At 43.9% G+C, this 15,923-nt stretch overlaps 1 protein-coding gene across 1 annotated transcript in view; it reads left to right on the forward strand.

The window, feature by feature from the left end:
- The window catches only part of slc38a12 (solute carrier family 38 member 12), a 303,056-nt gene that overhangs the window by 118,465 nt on the left and 168,668 nt on the right, over positions 1 to 15,923 (forward strand). Inside the window, exon 8 of the mRNA XM_085963226.1 lies at positions 1,415 to 1,514. Coding sequence (XP_085819352.1) covers positions 1,415 to 1,514 — 100 coding nt within the window. The remainder of the gene's footprint in view (positions 1 to 1,414; positions 1,515 to 15,923) is intronic.

Below are 15,923 nucleotides of genomic sequence, written 5' to 3' on the forward strand. Positions count from 1 at the left end.
GATTTTGGTTTAATTTACGACTTTGCTATGAGATTACATTGAGTTTAAAAAGGGTTAACTTTCAGAGGTGCACAAGCCATATGCAATATCATATGACACCATCAACATTATGTTTTATAGTGTAACACATTAGTTTGAAATAATGGGAAGCCATTGCTCTCCTTCCACAGCAGTTTACACCCTGGGGTTAGAATTGGATTTCATTTCAGTCAGTTACCACCTTGAATGAGAAACCTCTGCCTTTTAAAAGGGAGTTGTGAAAAATTTACCCCCTTTTCTTCAAGAATGTCTCAATTCTACTTCTGAGGTTCTGTGTTGACTCTTGTGGAGATCTTCCTTCTAGGGTGCAATGGCAAAATTACCCTCCATTCCCAGAATCCTCGCACGCGGTAGGAGTAAACTATTCCACCGCACTGAAAACATGAAAAGCAGCGTCTTACGGGGGTGCCATGAGGGGAAGCAACCCTCCTGAGATGTGTACTCTATACCATTGGTTTTCACCAGTAAAGTTCTTTTAATCTGTCATCTGACACGACAAATGGTTTCAAACATAGGTGAAATGCTCACCTGCGTTCACCATTATGGATGGTTGTCTTTCCCCACATTGGAAAGATGTCGGGAAGCACAAGGTAGTGGAAATCTGGAAAACTCTTCCCCAAAAGCTGGTGAGGCTGGGAGTCGATTAAAAATGTCAAAACTGCAATTGATAGATTTTTGTTAGGCAAGGGTATTAAAGGATAAGGTACAGATTAGACATGGTCTAATTAAATGGTGGAACAGGCTCGAGGGGCAGAATAGCCTCTTCCTGTTCCTATCCCCAGTTGGGTGCGAGGTATCCGACTTGGTTTGGGCTTTGTAGAGTGGCAGTTTCACTTTCGTACAACAGGTGGCTCCTTGCTGGTTTGAGAATTGCAGGGCCCAGATTGCTGTAGTCTGTAAGAGTGCCAGTGTCCTGTCCTCTGCGGTTATTATCCTCGACTCTCTCATTGATGCAGTTAGGACTGGGAACATTACAGTTTTTGTAAATTTGTACATAAATCATTGCAGCAACATGGACTAAATGGAATCCTGTCACTTTATACTACAGAAGAGTGCAGGTTGAATTTACTGTAATTTTAAACTGATTAGTTGTGACTAAATCAGTAACAGTCGCATTGTTTTAAAAGGTTTGGCAATCTTATTAAAATGCATTGTGGAGAGTATGCAATGCGACACTGAGCCCATTGACCTTCAGAATAAATTTCAGGCAGATGGGGCTGTTTCACAACTCCTCGTGTGAATAATATTGTACTTGAATGTTTCTGTGTTTTGTATAAAAACAAAATGGCTTCAACAGAGCCGAGTTTGTTTTTGGCCCCAAACCATATTTTCTGCTAATAATGGGACAAAATTCACTGTTTCCATTTTTTCTTAGTGGGAATCAGTCATGCAGTGCTGACAGCAAAATAAAGCACAACGATACCGACCCGTGCTGGGGATCAGTTCGACGCATCGATGCCTACAGGATCTTTCTGGTGAGTGAGCAAACTATGACACTTTCAGCAACTTTCAAATCAAACAAGTGATCTCTCGCAGGTTTTATCCTACGTCTTTTGCCACATTAACCCTTTAACAGCAGCAGTGAAACGTATGGCCAAAGCTGGAGAAGTTGAATAGTTGAGAAAAATCCAAGGAATTTGCAGACAGTCTGTCAAATAGAATGTGTGTAGTCATCATTGTAACTGCTCATCAGATTGTATACTTTGTTTCTCTGCATTTCTGTCTTTCAAAAAGCTAGAAGTGGCATATACATGGCAGCAGTGTCGAGGGGTGCAGTCTGATTGCAGCGCTCCCTGGCCTGGCGTTGGGAGCTCGCAGAATATGGGGTGTATTAACTGCGACTTTCTACAGAAATACGATTGAAAAGGGGCTCACTGTGAATGTTGCTGAGCAAGTGCGGTAGAGAATAACCTGCATGAATGAATTGACATCACACACTTGGGAGTATTGTGGCACTTAAAGCAGCAGGCTGTACCGAGCCTTCCATTACACACCCCCTCTTCACGTGATGGGACGTCCAGGGGGCTTGCTCTACGGATTGTACTGACAGTAACATCTGTTTATGTTTCAAAAGTACTTCATCTCGTGGGTTTACACTAATACCTCCTCTACAGCCAATCTTTTTAAAAGGTTCTTAAAAGAATGATTGTGTAAGAAAGCAATTCTGTGATCTGTGCAGATGGAATTTTAAACTTTACATAATGCATGAACATTTACCGGCAAAAATTCGGCCCCGCCCCTTTGGGGTGCTAACTTTGCCGGGGCACTACTTTTAGCGCCCCCCAAAAACATTAACAGCCCCGCACCCGAAATTGAATGGTAGTGCCCCAAGCAGGAGGCGGGGTACTACGGGAAACGCTCCCCCTCCCTCTTGGGGCGTTCCCAGGGAATAGCACGGCGCTACGTGCAGCAGCGCCGCACGCGTCGGCACATAGAGCCGTGGTACTTCAGGCCTCCCTCCCCTGATTAAAGGGGAGGGGCCTAGCGCAGAGCAATCCAGGGCCCAACTAGGCCACTAGGGATCGGGGTGCCGGCAGAAGAGCCCGGCGCTCGAGGAGTGCCGGGCTGACAGATCATGGCCCCCTTATACTTTAATTGGGGGTGTTACTCCATTCTGACCAGGTTGTGGCTACAATCACTTCTTTATCTTTAATCATACATGCTGAAATGGAGTGGGAGCGTTAATGAAATTAAACTGGAATAGCCAGTGGTTTGTGTATCAGCTGTCAGTTGCTACGTTAGTGGTGTGATCTGTATGTGGATTTTAGACAAACGACATGGATTATCCTTTCACTGCCTCTGTCATAGGAACATGAGTAGGCCACACAGCCCCTCGGGCCTGCTCTGCCATTTGACTAGATCATGTCTGGTCTGCACCTCAACACCATTTTCCTGCCTTTGCTCCATATCCCTTGATACCCTTACCTAACAAAAAATCTATCTGCCTCTATCTCAGCCTTGAAAGCTCCAGTTGTTGGAGCATCTACAGCCTTCTGGGGAAGAGAGTTCCAAATTTCGGCTGCCCCTTGTGTGAAGAAGTGCTTCCTGCTTTTTCTCCTGAATGCCCGAGCTCTAATTCTAAGCTTATTTCCCCTTGTTCTTGTTTTCTGCAGCAGAGAAAATAGTTGCTCCGTATCTACCCTATCAAATTCTTTAAAAAAAAAATGTAAACACCTTGATCAGATCACCCCTCAGTCTTCAATATTCAAGGGAATACAAGCCAAGTTTATGCAACCTGCCCTCAGAATTTAATCCTCTAAATTCTGGTGAACCTGCGCTGCAACCCCCTCCAATATATCTTTCCTGAGTTGTGGTGTCTAGAACTGAACGCAGTACTTCGGATGGCGTTCTGACCAAGGCTGTACACAACTGAAGCATAACTTCCTCCTTTTGTATTCCAGACCCTTTTGAGATAAGGGCCACCATTCCATTAGACTTTAGTTGCTTTTTGTACCTGCCCACTAGCTTTTAATTTGTGTACTTGGGCTCCCAGATCTCTCAGCTCCTCCACAGTTCCTAGTTTCTCACCATTTAGAAAATACTCTGATCTATCTATCTTGGGTCTAAAGTGGATGACATCACACTTACCCACATTGCACTCCATTTGCCATAGTTTTGGCCACTGACAACCTGTCTAATGACCATTTGCAACTTCCTGCTCCCATCTGCACTATTTACTGTCCCTCCTAACTTGGTGTCATCTGCAAACTTGGATATGCAAACTGTCTGTTTCTTCATCCAAGTCATTAATAAATATTGTGAAAAGCTGAGGTCTCTGCGCACTCCTTGGGGCACACCACTTGTCACATCACAACAATCAGAGTACATACCCTTTATCCCCACTCTGTCTCCTGCCTTCCAACACAAGTCAAAAGGCTACCTCCAATTCCGTGCGCACTCACTTTTGCTAATAATCACTTGTGTGGAACCTTCTGGAAGTCCATAAATATAACATCCATAGACACTATCTCATTGCTGATCTCCTCAAAACAAAGCCATGCTGGCTCTGTTTGATCAGTTCATATTTGTTCAAGTGCTCAGTCAGTTTAAGCAGTAACCAAGTGGTCATGAGTCCCAGGTTGCCTGAGTGGAGGATTTTAAGCCGCTGCTTGCCCAATCTCCGGATCCGGGTCTCCCAGAATTGATCTTTAGTACAGGACTGCATGATTCCCTGTTCTGCGCTAGAGCACAGTACAGACCACTAGGCTTTCTTTTTCGAAAGGAACAGAAACTTGGTAGTGATGGGGAGCCTTTCCTAGCTTTACCCTTACCCCCCGCGCCCCCCCCCCCCCCCCCCAATATTGTAACTTTGCAAAGATATCTCTCCTTGGCCAGGTTCGATCTCCTGGTTTTTTGAGATTAGGTGCTGAAATCTGCCAGCTGCCTGGTCTTTAAATTGTAAGGAAGTAGCTCTGAATAAATCTTTTCCAACTCTGAATTTAAAAAAAAATAATGTGGAGGGATGTCTCTGCACATTCTGGGACCTTGTGCTGGAGTAACGCTTTCAACTTCAAACTCGACATTTTGGCAGAATGTTTCCATGAGGTGAGGAGGGAAGCACTGACACGCCTGCATGTGTCTGAAACACGGGGAAATCTCAGGGCTCAGCCTATCAGCTGTTGCTGAATGTAAGAGAGAGCCAATAGAGAACAAAAGGTGACTTTAAAATCCACTGGTGCTTTCTGTGGGTCTAATGTGGGTGATGGTGGGGAGTCCATGGTGTGAGCAACAAGGCAACACTTGACATTTAACTACAGAGAATCTAATCCAAAATGGACCCTTTTAATAAAAAATGTGTGGGCGTCTTTGGAAATATGACCCAATTATAAACTTACATTCCAGTATCTCAAAATGTTTGGAAATCTAAATGTGTTTTAGCTTTTTTGTTATAGCGGTAAAGTTCTTCAATAAAATCAAGATGAAAAATGTTGGTGCATTTTGATTAGATTTTGATTAGATTTGTAATTTGTGATTAGATTTTGATTAGAAAAAGCCCCATAGTAATCTTCAAAGGTTTGAGGCAACCTAGATCTTTTAACCAAAGACACTGCCTCCCTTCCAATTGAACAGCATTTTCTAAAAAAAAAAAATTTGCCCATTGAGGCCATGCTGTCTCTTGAAAGAGCTACCACTTGTCAGGGGGAGATCATGTCTAACCAATTTGATTGAATTTTTCGAGGGGGTGAATAGGTGTGTGGATGAGGGTCGTGCAGTTGATGTGGTCTACATGGACTTCAGTAAGGCTTTTGACAAAGTCCCGCATGGGAGACTGGTCAAGAAGGTAAATTGGATCCAAAATTGGCTTAGTGGCAGGAGGCAGAGGGTGATGGTCGAAGGTTGTTTTTGTGACTGGAAGCCTGTGTCCAGTGGTGTACCGCAGGGATCGGTGCTGGGTCCTTTGCTGTTTGTAGTGTACATTAATGATTTAGATATGAATGTAGGAGGTATGATCAGTAAGTTTGCAGATGACACGAAGATTGGTGGAGTGGTAAATAGTGAGGAGGGAAGTCTCAGGCTACAGGACGATATAGATGGGTTGGTCAGATGGGCAGAACAGTGGCAAATGGAATTTAACCCTGAAAAATGTGAGGTGATGCATTTTGGGAGGACTAACAAGGCAAGGGAATACACAATGAATGGTAGGACAGAGGATCAGAGGGACCTTGGTGTGCATGTACATGGATCCCTGAAGGCAGCAGGACAAGTAGGTAAGGTGGTTAAAAAGGCATATGGGATACTTGCCTTCATTAGCCGAGGCATAGAATATAAGAGCAGGGAGGTTATGATGGAGCTGTACAAAACGCTAGTTAGGCCACAGCTGGAATACTGTGTGCAGTTCTGGTCGCCACACTATAGGAAGGATGTGATTGCATTGGAGAGGGTGCAGAGGAGATTCACCAGGATGTTACCTGGCTGGAGCGCTTCAGCTATGAAGAGAGACTGGACAGGCTGGGGTTGTTTTCCTTAGAGCAGAGAAGGCTGAGTGGGGACCCGATTGAGGTGTACAAAATTATGAGGGGCGTAGATAGAAAGGAACTTTTCCCCTTCGTAGAGGGGTCAATAACCAGGGGGCATAGTTTCAAGGTAAGGGGCAGGAGGTTTAGAGGGGATTTGAGGAAAAACTTTTTCACCCAGAGGGTGGTTGGAATCTGGAACTCACTGCCTGAAAGGGTGGTAGAGGCAGGAACCCTCACAACATTCAAGAAGCATTTAGATGAGCACTTGAAACGCCGTAGCGTACAAGGCTACGGACCAAGTGCTGGAAAATGGGATTAGAATAGACAGGACTTGATGGCTGGCGCAGACACGATGGGCCGAAGGGCCTCTTTCTGTGCTGTATGACTCTATGACACTTAGTCTCAACTCTTTCAACTATTTATCCACTTCCTTTTTAAAAGTTGTTGTGGATTCTGCTTCTACAGTTTTTGGTAGGGCAGATATAGTGGAGGCCTGTTGAGGATTTGGCAGTGTGATGGAATGTAGCTCAAATCCTCCAGCATAGTTGTCTTTTTAAACAACACATCAGAAATTATGCATCTGGTATATCTGTACAACTTGAGACCTTTTTTACATTGTCTTTTAAAAGCAAACCCTTGTGAGGAGACACTAATCCACTAAGATCAATCCGGTGTCCAGTGTTCTACTTCCTGATGACTAAATGTGCTGTTAGAAGGGACAAGTTTATAAATTGCATGATGGTATCTGGGGAATGTCCAATCTCGGTGCCTGCCAGTTCTCAGAAGCAGCTTTACGTTTCACTGCTTGTAGCCAGTTTCCAATTTAACAAACTCTCTCTTTTTCCAAACCCCCCCAGCATCTTTGATTTGTTTTTAGATCCAGAGCAGAAACCAGATGACTGTCTGTCATGCTTTAGGGTACAACTTGAAGAGCTTGTTTACAATGAATGAATGAATGTGCAAATATGGTGATGCCCATCAGGCATTTAGTTGCTGCTCCTGTTTTTAAGGTGCCAGATAACAAGCCTGTCTGCTTTGAGAACAAAGCTCTTGTGGCTTTATGTACTCTGACCTTCTCATTACAGCAATGTTAGACAAGGTGGCTTAACAGTCCTACAGTTAATGATATTTTAGAGTGTAAGAGAGGTTCTCTAGTTCTCCCTGGACTAAAAAACCCTCTGCCTTCAGTTTGCATATTTCCAATGAAATGGTCGACATTGGAGGTACTGCATGAAACTGGGAAGGAACAGGGAGCACAACTGGTTCTAAATGTAGATGTAGAAGTATTCAGTATGGCATATACCTAGGATTTTAAGTTACTGCTGGTGTGGTATTGTGTATATACCTAGGATTTTAAGTTACTGGTGGTGTGGTATTGTGTATATACCTAGGATTTCTATCTACAGACTTGGGAGATGTGCTAAAAAGTGTATCCTGTGGATTCAGATTCTAATAGTACTTTGCTATTTCTGACATTATTTCTCTTCTGTTGAATGTTCCTGCAGCATTTTGCCTTGAACTAGAGTACTGCTTCAAGGCAACAAATAAGGAATAACTTGTGCTGTAGATGCATTTAAAAGAATTCCTTTTTGTACTCGTGACAGCTTTTAACTTGTTCCTATACTCCTATAGGGCTCTCCTTCACATAGTATCTGTTTCAGTAACAGTAATAGCAGGAGTTGCCCTTTGGCCCATCAAGCCCACCTACCCACAGACTCCCTTTGGTGCATTTCTAATAACCCTGGATCCCATTTGTTGACCATTACCTTCCTGAAACCCATTAGCGGTTACTTGTTCCACCACCCGTGCCAGTAATCTGTTCCACATACTCGCCAGCTTTTTAAAAAAAAACACTTCCTCCTGCATTTCCTATTTACTTGTCTTTGACCCCTTGTGCTTAAATTCCGTACATGGCAAGACCCCTGGTGGGGTCACTAGCACACTCGGTCAGAAAGCAATCCCTAGTTTTGATTTTGTTGCTTCCTTTACAGTTACCAATTTCCAATAGCACTTCTGTGGTCAAAAATTGAAGATGTCTGCTTGCAGAATTTTCTTCACCACGCAAAGGAAAGATTGCATGGGTTCCTTCCAAAGGGCATCCGAATGGACGGATGTCCCTCTATTGTCCTGGTTGGTTCAGCAGTAGTTTGCCTAAGGGCAGGGGTGTGTAACCTCAGGCCACGTGTAACTCCGTTTCTTAGCAACCTGCTCCCAAAGCCCAGGCAGCTCGGTCCTGTTTCTAGTTTGAATATTGTCGTCCTCTCAAGTTTGGAAAGCGCTGTTCTTGGTGCTTTTGCTTCATTGGAGAAACCTAAATGAGCTCTGTTGGTATCAACAAATTAGAATGGATTAAAAGTTTATATTGGGCCCCTGAGACTCCCTGCTGGGATCCTCGATGGACGAGGAAGATGAAGCTGTGGCTAACCCTCAGTAGGGTATCCCTTCCTGAATGGTGAGTAATGTTATGAGGAGGATACAAGGAGGCTTCAAGGGGATAGAGACAGCCTAAGTGAGTGGGTATTCAGAGGGACCTGGGTATCCTTGTACACGAATCACTGAAAGTTAACATGCAGGTACAGCAAGCAATTAGGAAAGCAAATGGTATGTTGGCCTTTATTACAAGAGGATTTGAGTATAGGAGTAAAGACGTCTTACTGCAATTATATAGGGCCCTGGTGAGACCACAACTGGAGTATTGTGTACAGTTTTGGTCTCCTTACCTAAGGAAGGATATACTTGCCATACAGGGAGTGCAACGCAGGTTCACCAGACTGGTTCCTGGGATGGGGGGATTGTCCTATGAGGAGAGATTGAGTGGACTAGGCCTATATTCTCTGGCGTTTAGAAGAATGAGGGGGGATCTCATTGAAACACAAAATTCTTAGAGCTTGACAGGGTAGATGTAGGGAAGATGTTTCCCCTGGCTGGGGAGTCTAGAACCAGGGGTCACAGTCTCAGAATAAGGGGTCGGCCATTTAGGACTGAGATGAGGAGAAATTTCTTCACTCAGAGGGTGGTGAACCTGTGGAATTCTCTACCCCAGAGGGCTGTGGAGGCTCAGTCATTGAGTATATTCAAGACAGAGAGTGATGGTTTTTTGAATATTAAGGGAATCAAGGGATATGGAAACATAGAAACATAGAAGATAGGAGCAGGAGTAGGCCATTCGGCCCTTCGAGCCTGCTCCGCCATTCATGGCTGATCATCCAAACCCTAGCACCCGGTCCCTACACCGACAGCCATCCCACACAAGCCCTATCCCCGTAACCCCACGTATTTAATCCCCCCCCTAACACTAAGGGCCAATTATTGTCAGGGCCAATCAACCTAACCCGCACATCTTTGGACTGTGGGAGGAAACCGGAGCACCCGGCGAAAACCCACGCAAACACGGGGAGAATGTGCAAACTCCACACAGACAGTCACCCGAGGCCGGATTTGAACCTGGGTCCCTGGCGCTGTGAGGCAACAGTGCTAACCACTATGCCACCGTGCTGCTGGGTAAGTGGAGATGAGGTCGAAGATCAGCCATGAAATTATTGAATGGCAGAGCAGGCTCGAGGGGCCGAATGGCCTACTCCTTCCCCTATTATGTTCTTATGTACCTTGTTAGAGGTTATATTCTGAAACAGAAGTATTTTTACTGCCAAATCTCCATGTGTCTTCTGTGCTGTCCGAGAGGAGTTCTGTGGATTGATTTGGGATGGTAGGAGCTGAGTGCAACAGCCTATACAGATCTTGGTCACTCAATGTAGATGATGGCTTTCAAATGCTGCCGGCAGTCATGCCGAGGAGGTGGTTTGTGACTCGAGGTGGTGTTCTGTGCCTAGTGAGGCCTCTTCATGTTTATTGCAATGCCCAATTAAAAAGTGCAAGCCTCTCTTGAATTTCCTAACCATTTTTGTACCTGATGGGAAATAGTTCCATCACGTTGAAACATTCTTTTTTGTTGCTTTGTGCTTCAGTGGGCTCCATCTGTTTATAGGGAGCCATTCTCTGAGAGACATTAGATTTCAGCCGGAACAACTGGGGAAAAGTATCCTGGCTTTCTGAAGAAGCGTCAGAGGAGGGGAAAACCGCAGGCATCTTTGACTTTTAATATCTGCCTGTGAGCCAATCCTGTTGTAAATATAGTTTAAGAAATGATTACCAAATAAGTGCAACTAATTTGCTTTCACTGCTAGAAAGAAACTTGTTTCTCAACAGTGCCAATGAATCCGCCTGTCTTCCCTTTATTTAATCTGGTAAGCACTCGGAGAGGAGCACCAGGGAAACCTGACAGACCCGTTACAATTCTGGCACTTCAATAAAGATTTGTTGATCTCTTTTCTTATTGATTCAGACTGTTGAGAGGGACATGGAGTATGGTTCATTCAGTACACTCTGGAGAGCCAGAGTTTCAAATATTCCTGGAGAAGAAGGGAACAGTGTACCCATATGTGAAAGGAGTGCGGGAGGGATGGAGACACCCATCAACATCTTCTAACTGAGATGCAAAACAGAACAGAAATCCTAACTCCCAAACAGAAGTAGAAAATGCACAGCTGGGCAGTACACATCTGTGAAGTGAAAGGCAGCTTAATATTTTGGGTGTGTGAATGCATCTTTCAGTAGCAATGCAGGGTCAGGTCCGAACTGGTAACCCATCTTTTCCCTTCACAGATGCTGACTAACCTGTGTATTCCCACACTAGCTGTCTCTGTTTGATTTCCAACACTTGTGATCTTTTTGAAAAAAATATTTATTTATTTGTTCCTGGGATGTGGGCGTCGCTGACAAGGCCAGCATTTATTACCCCTCCCTAATTGCCCTTGAGAAGGTGGTGGTGAGCCGCCGCCTTGAACCGCTGCAGTCCGTGTGGTGAAGGTGCTCCCACAGTGCTGTTCGGGAGGGAGTTCCAGGATTTTGACCCAGCGACGATGAAGGATCGGCCATATACTTCCAAGTCAGGATGGTGTGTGACTTGGAGGGGAACTTGGAGGTGGTGGTGTTCCCATGCGCTTGTCCTTCTAGGTGGTAGAGGTTGCGGGTTTGGGAGGTGCTGCCGAAGAAGCCTTGGTGAGTTGCTGCAGTGGATCTTGTAGATGGTACACACTGGTCTAGCTAGCTGGCCTGGTAGTTGCAACACTTTGAATCCCAAACGCAAGGCTTCTGGGGTTAGATGTGCACATTGCCCAGGGCTGAAGGGTAGGTAGTTTAACACCTTGATTCAAGAAGGGAGAGAAGAATAAACTGGGAAACTATGGACTAGTTAGTCTAACATCAGTTGTGGGCAAAATCTTTTTAGAATCCATAATTCTTGATCAAATTAGTGAGCATTTAGAAATGCCAGTTAATCGAGGATAGCCAGCAGAGATTTGTTAAAGGCAAGAAGTATTGGATCGATCTCGAGATATTTGAAGTAACTAATTGTGTAGATAAACAAAACGCAGTCAATGGATTTTTTCAGAAGGCGTTCAATAAGAGGCTTGTTAGAAAACTCGGCATATGGTATGAGGAAATAAAGCAGCATGGATAGGAAGTTGGTTAATGCAAAGAAACAAAAGATTAGAGTTAATAAAGGGTTGAAAGGGGTATATCCCAGGGGTCCATTTTGGCTCATTTTTGCTCTTGTAAGTAATTGGGTGTTGGCTATAGGGGGCGCAATGTTGAAATTAACTGTGACAGAGTGAGCACAAAGTTTGGCAAACCGTCGGGGACTGTAAAGGACTTCAGAAAGACATAGGCAGGTAAGTGGAATGGTGGCGAGGTGGGAAAAAATGAGAATATAACCTCCAAGGTAAAGATGTTGAAAGGTATGAAGGAACAGCAACACCTAGGGATGCGAATACATAATCCCTTAAGTGTGAGCACAGATAGATGGCCATTTTGTTTTTTAAAAAAAAGTAAAGGCCAATAGAATTTTATAAACATTGGCATAGAATCCAAGGACATATCTGGCGATCTCACTGTGCCAGGTGTGATCACCTGGCCATGGAACATGGCAGATGCACTGTTCCTTCCAAAGGCGATGACTATCAACCTGTATAGCCCTGATGGTGCAGCAAATGTGGAGTGCAGCTGGGTCTGTATTCTAAGTGACACCTGCCAATAATCTTTTGTTAGGCTAAACTTGTCAGATACTTGGTGCCCCTCAACTTCTCAGGAATCTGCTCCATGTGAGGCATTGGGCAGGTGTCTGCCTCCAAGTATATTTAGTTCACGTTAAACTGCGCACAGCCGTGTGGTCTTGTCCTTTTTTGGAGACTAACATCCCCGGCGATGACCATGGACTCTGGTGAGTATTATTCCCATTTTAAGGATCTCCTGTCTGTCCCTAGCTATATGTCCCATTGTACTCTGTGGCACTGGATATGCATGTTTATACACCATATTACTGCGGTTTTGGACTTGCTTTGAAGGGATAATTATTGGTCTTAACCCCTTTAGGGCTACCCTGGATCAGGCGTATTCCTCAGATGTTCACTTTCAACTAAAGTTTGAGGTAGCTGAATCCTAAAGATGCTTAATTGGGTCTAAAGGTCTGGACTATCTCTCCCTAAAGGAAAAGAACAACCTGAAAATGTTACCATCCTCCAGATAGCACTTTTAATACGTTTAGCTAGACTGTAATGTTCTGGATATTATGAGGGTCCGGAATACTCCCCCAGAATTCTGCAACTCCTCACCAAAGAGCGTACAGAGATTGAGTTTGCGAGTTTTTGATACAGAAGTCTTATGTGAGACAATTCTAAAAATATATCAATTTATTAAAGAACCGACATGTAATTTACAGTTGGTGAGTCAATTGCAACATTAACAATTCCAAAAAGAGAAAGCTTACAATCTTATTTTCAGAGAATCTTACTTTCAAATCTTAATTTCGCTACAGTTTTACAGTTCTTAGTGTTCTACAGGATAATCTACCAAAATCAAATACCTTTGATCCCCAAGGTACAAAGAGTTGGAGCTTACAGAGCCGCCTCTGAAGCCAAGAATCGCTTTGCCCGATTTAAAGCGAATCTGTTATCCCATTTGAGAGTTCAATATTTATACCCTTTTCCAGTGGTATTTCCTTTAAGGTTTTCTGCTGATGTAAGCTAATTATCTCTAGTCATTTTTCTGCCGACTCCTGCCATTCTTAGTCACCTCAGCTGGCAGCATTACAGAATTATGTCTCTTCTCTAGGTGTTCTAAGTTTGCCATAAAAAACAGTGTGACGGCAGGTGTGTTTTTTACTTGATGATATTTTTACGAAGGCAGATGTTTGTGCTTCTTTACGAGGTGTAAATTAGAACACCTTATCCAGGGTGAACCATTGTTTCGTTCCCAAAGGTCAGCCTATCGGGAGCCTTTAACCTTCTGTTTCAATAAGGTTATTTATTCAGGGTCAACAACTATCTTATCTCGATAGCCAGAGTGCATTCACCGCTATTTCATCGTTCGGTTTCGAGATTTCCAAACCCAGTTTGTCATGTTTTAATAAGGCCAGCATTCTTTCATGAGACGGTGTATTTTTCTGAATAGTTTATATGGCGTATTCCCTCACAGCTCGACACCACAACCTCTACATGACTGCGTTAACAACCACACTTTCTCTCTCTTGACTAAATTAGTCACAATGTCCCTTTGAGTGAAATCTCCAGCAGAAGCTCGAATGAGTATAGATACTCTTATTTTCACTCCTGAACGTGGATGATGTTCTACTTGGCCCTCAACCAGTGGTACGTTGACCCAGTGAGACCATGAATCTGGGCTGTCCTACCATCTAAGCATTGGCCAGCCACACCAATATTAAGGTATACCCAGTATCATGTAGGTTGCTATTTGACTAAGACTGGGCGATGTAGGAAAGGGCTGTCGTATTCCTGGCATCGGATGTCACTGCACACTTGCAGTTTCCTGTTCTACAGGGTTTGCTTGTCTCGATTTGGTGCCTGGCCCTATATAGCTTGCAGTATGCTTCAGTTTGTTCTAGTTGGAGCACCGGAGATCTCTGGGATCATCCCATAGGTTCTTGCTCTGCAGCACACTTCCTGTTGGAGCTATGAAGCACATACCAAGCTCGGTGAGTCTCCTGCTGGTGGAGTGGTGGTAGGAATCTGGCCATTTACTGGCTGGGACCCCAATGCTTGAGGTCACATGATGGTCTGCTTGGTTATCTAACTGCATCAGATCTTGTATTCTTGGTCAAGTGGCCATTTCCTCAAATCCTTTGAAGATGCTTCCAGAAATCAACCCCTCAACGATCTGTGACAAACACTGCTACAATACCTCCCAACTCTGACTAATTCTCTCTTATGTGGAGTTCACCTCAGTTTCTTGTACTTTTCCTTTATGCTTTAAGCATTGTCATAAGCATCAATAGCATATTTTACAGTTTGGTTTGTACTGTCCAGTAGATCAATACAACAAAAAACTGAGCACTTACCACCCAGTGATTTTATTGGACATTCAACCCAAATTTCTTTGTTCCTCGTGTAGTGGTTTGCTATTAATTCAAAACTACATAATAATAGAGTGCAACTGCAAGGAAGTTATGGTAAACCTTTATAAATCACTGGTTAGGCCTTGGCTGGAGTATTGTGTCCAATTCTGGCCACCACGCTTTAGGAAGGATGTCGAGGCCTTGGAGAGGGTGCAGAGGAGATTTAACAGAATGGCACCAGGGATGAAGGACTTCGGTTATGTAGAGAGACTAAAGAAGCTGGGATTGTTCTCCTTGGAGCAGGAAAGATTATGGGGAGATTTAATAGAGGTGTTCAAAATTGAGGGATTTTGATAGAGTTGATGAGGAGAAACTGTTTCAGGATGGTCGGTAACCAGAGGACACATTTAAGATAATTGGCAAAAGAACCAGAGGGGAGATGCGAATTTTTTTTTATGCAGCGAGTTGTGTTGATCTGGAATGCGCTGCCTGAAAGGGCGGTGGAAGCAGATTCAATAGTAACTTGCCAAAGGGAATTGTGCGCTAAGTGGGATTGAGTGGCTGAAGATTAATAATGAACCTCCCTCCCTCCCAATTATGGTACGAAGTGCACTGTGGGATGATGCTCTCTGGTCTGATTTGAAGGCAGTAAATACACAAACTATAGAGTACAGGTTAAAACTAATACATTTGGTGACAAATATACAGAGCAAAGACCCAGCAGGATACTTAAGGTACAATATTTCACCATCAGTAGAGTCAGTATGGTGCTGTCTCCTGGGAGTCTATGGGTACAATTGACTGATGCTGTGTGAGTGGGGTGTTCCTCTTGCAGGAAGGCTCAGTGTCTTGGCATCTTACACAAACATTGCCGTTATATTTCTCCAGTTAAAGTGCAATTCCCATTGTTGGAATTTGGTATGACCAGGGTGCCTTCTCTTTGAAGAAGGTTGAAGATTACAGGGTACATCATTTCTCTCTGCCATTTTTGTATCCAGCATCTGTTGCAAGCACTCCTCAGTCAAGCAAAGTGCAAGTTAGAGGCAGGACATGTCATATAATATGCACATTATGAACAAGTGCTTACACCAGAATTGCTTTTTCACTTCCCACAGCAAGCTGCCTCTGAGACGACTGAATAATGGTCTGTTTTGTACTGTGGACTTGTGCCTATATCAACTGGGTTGAGATGGGCCTTGGCTCATTTCACTTGGGTTCTGAATGGACAGTGCAGTGAATGTTTTCATCCCATCTGTTCAATCTTTTCACCTTCAAAGTCAATGGATTCAAAGGTTCCCTAGGTATAAAAAAATGATGCCTGCTTCTTCTTATCAAAGGCATTGTGTACAGAAGTCCCACAGATAAATCTGATGCAGATTGTTGCTTTTATCTATTTGACCGTTTCTACAGATCACTTAAGAGGCAGTTGAGTAGTCGCTCCTCTTCCCTGCTTTCAATTTGCTCCAGTTATTAACTAGTACACTTTTATGTAAACGACAGGTTGTATCTATCTAAACATA

Source organism: Somniosus microcephalus, chromosome 21 (genome assembly GCF_052327205.1).
Source record: "Somniosus microcephalus isolate GS21.2 chromosome 21, FLI_Smic_1.0, whole genome shotgun sequence".
NCBI lineage: Eukaryota > Metazoa > Chordata > Chondrichthyes > Squaliformes > Somniosidae > Somniosus > Somniosus microcephalus.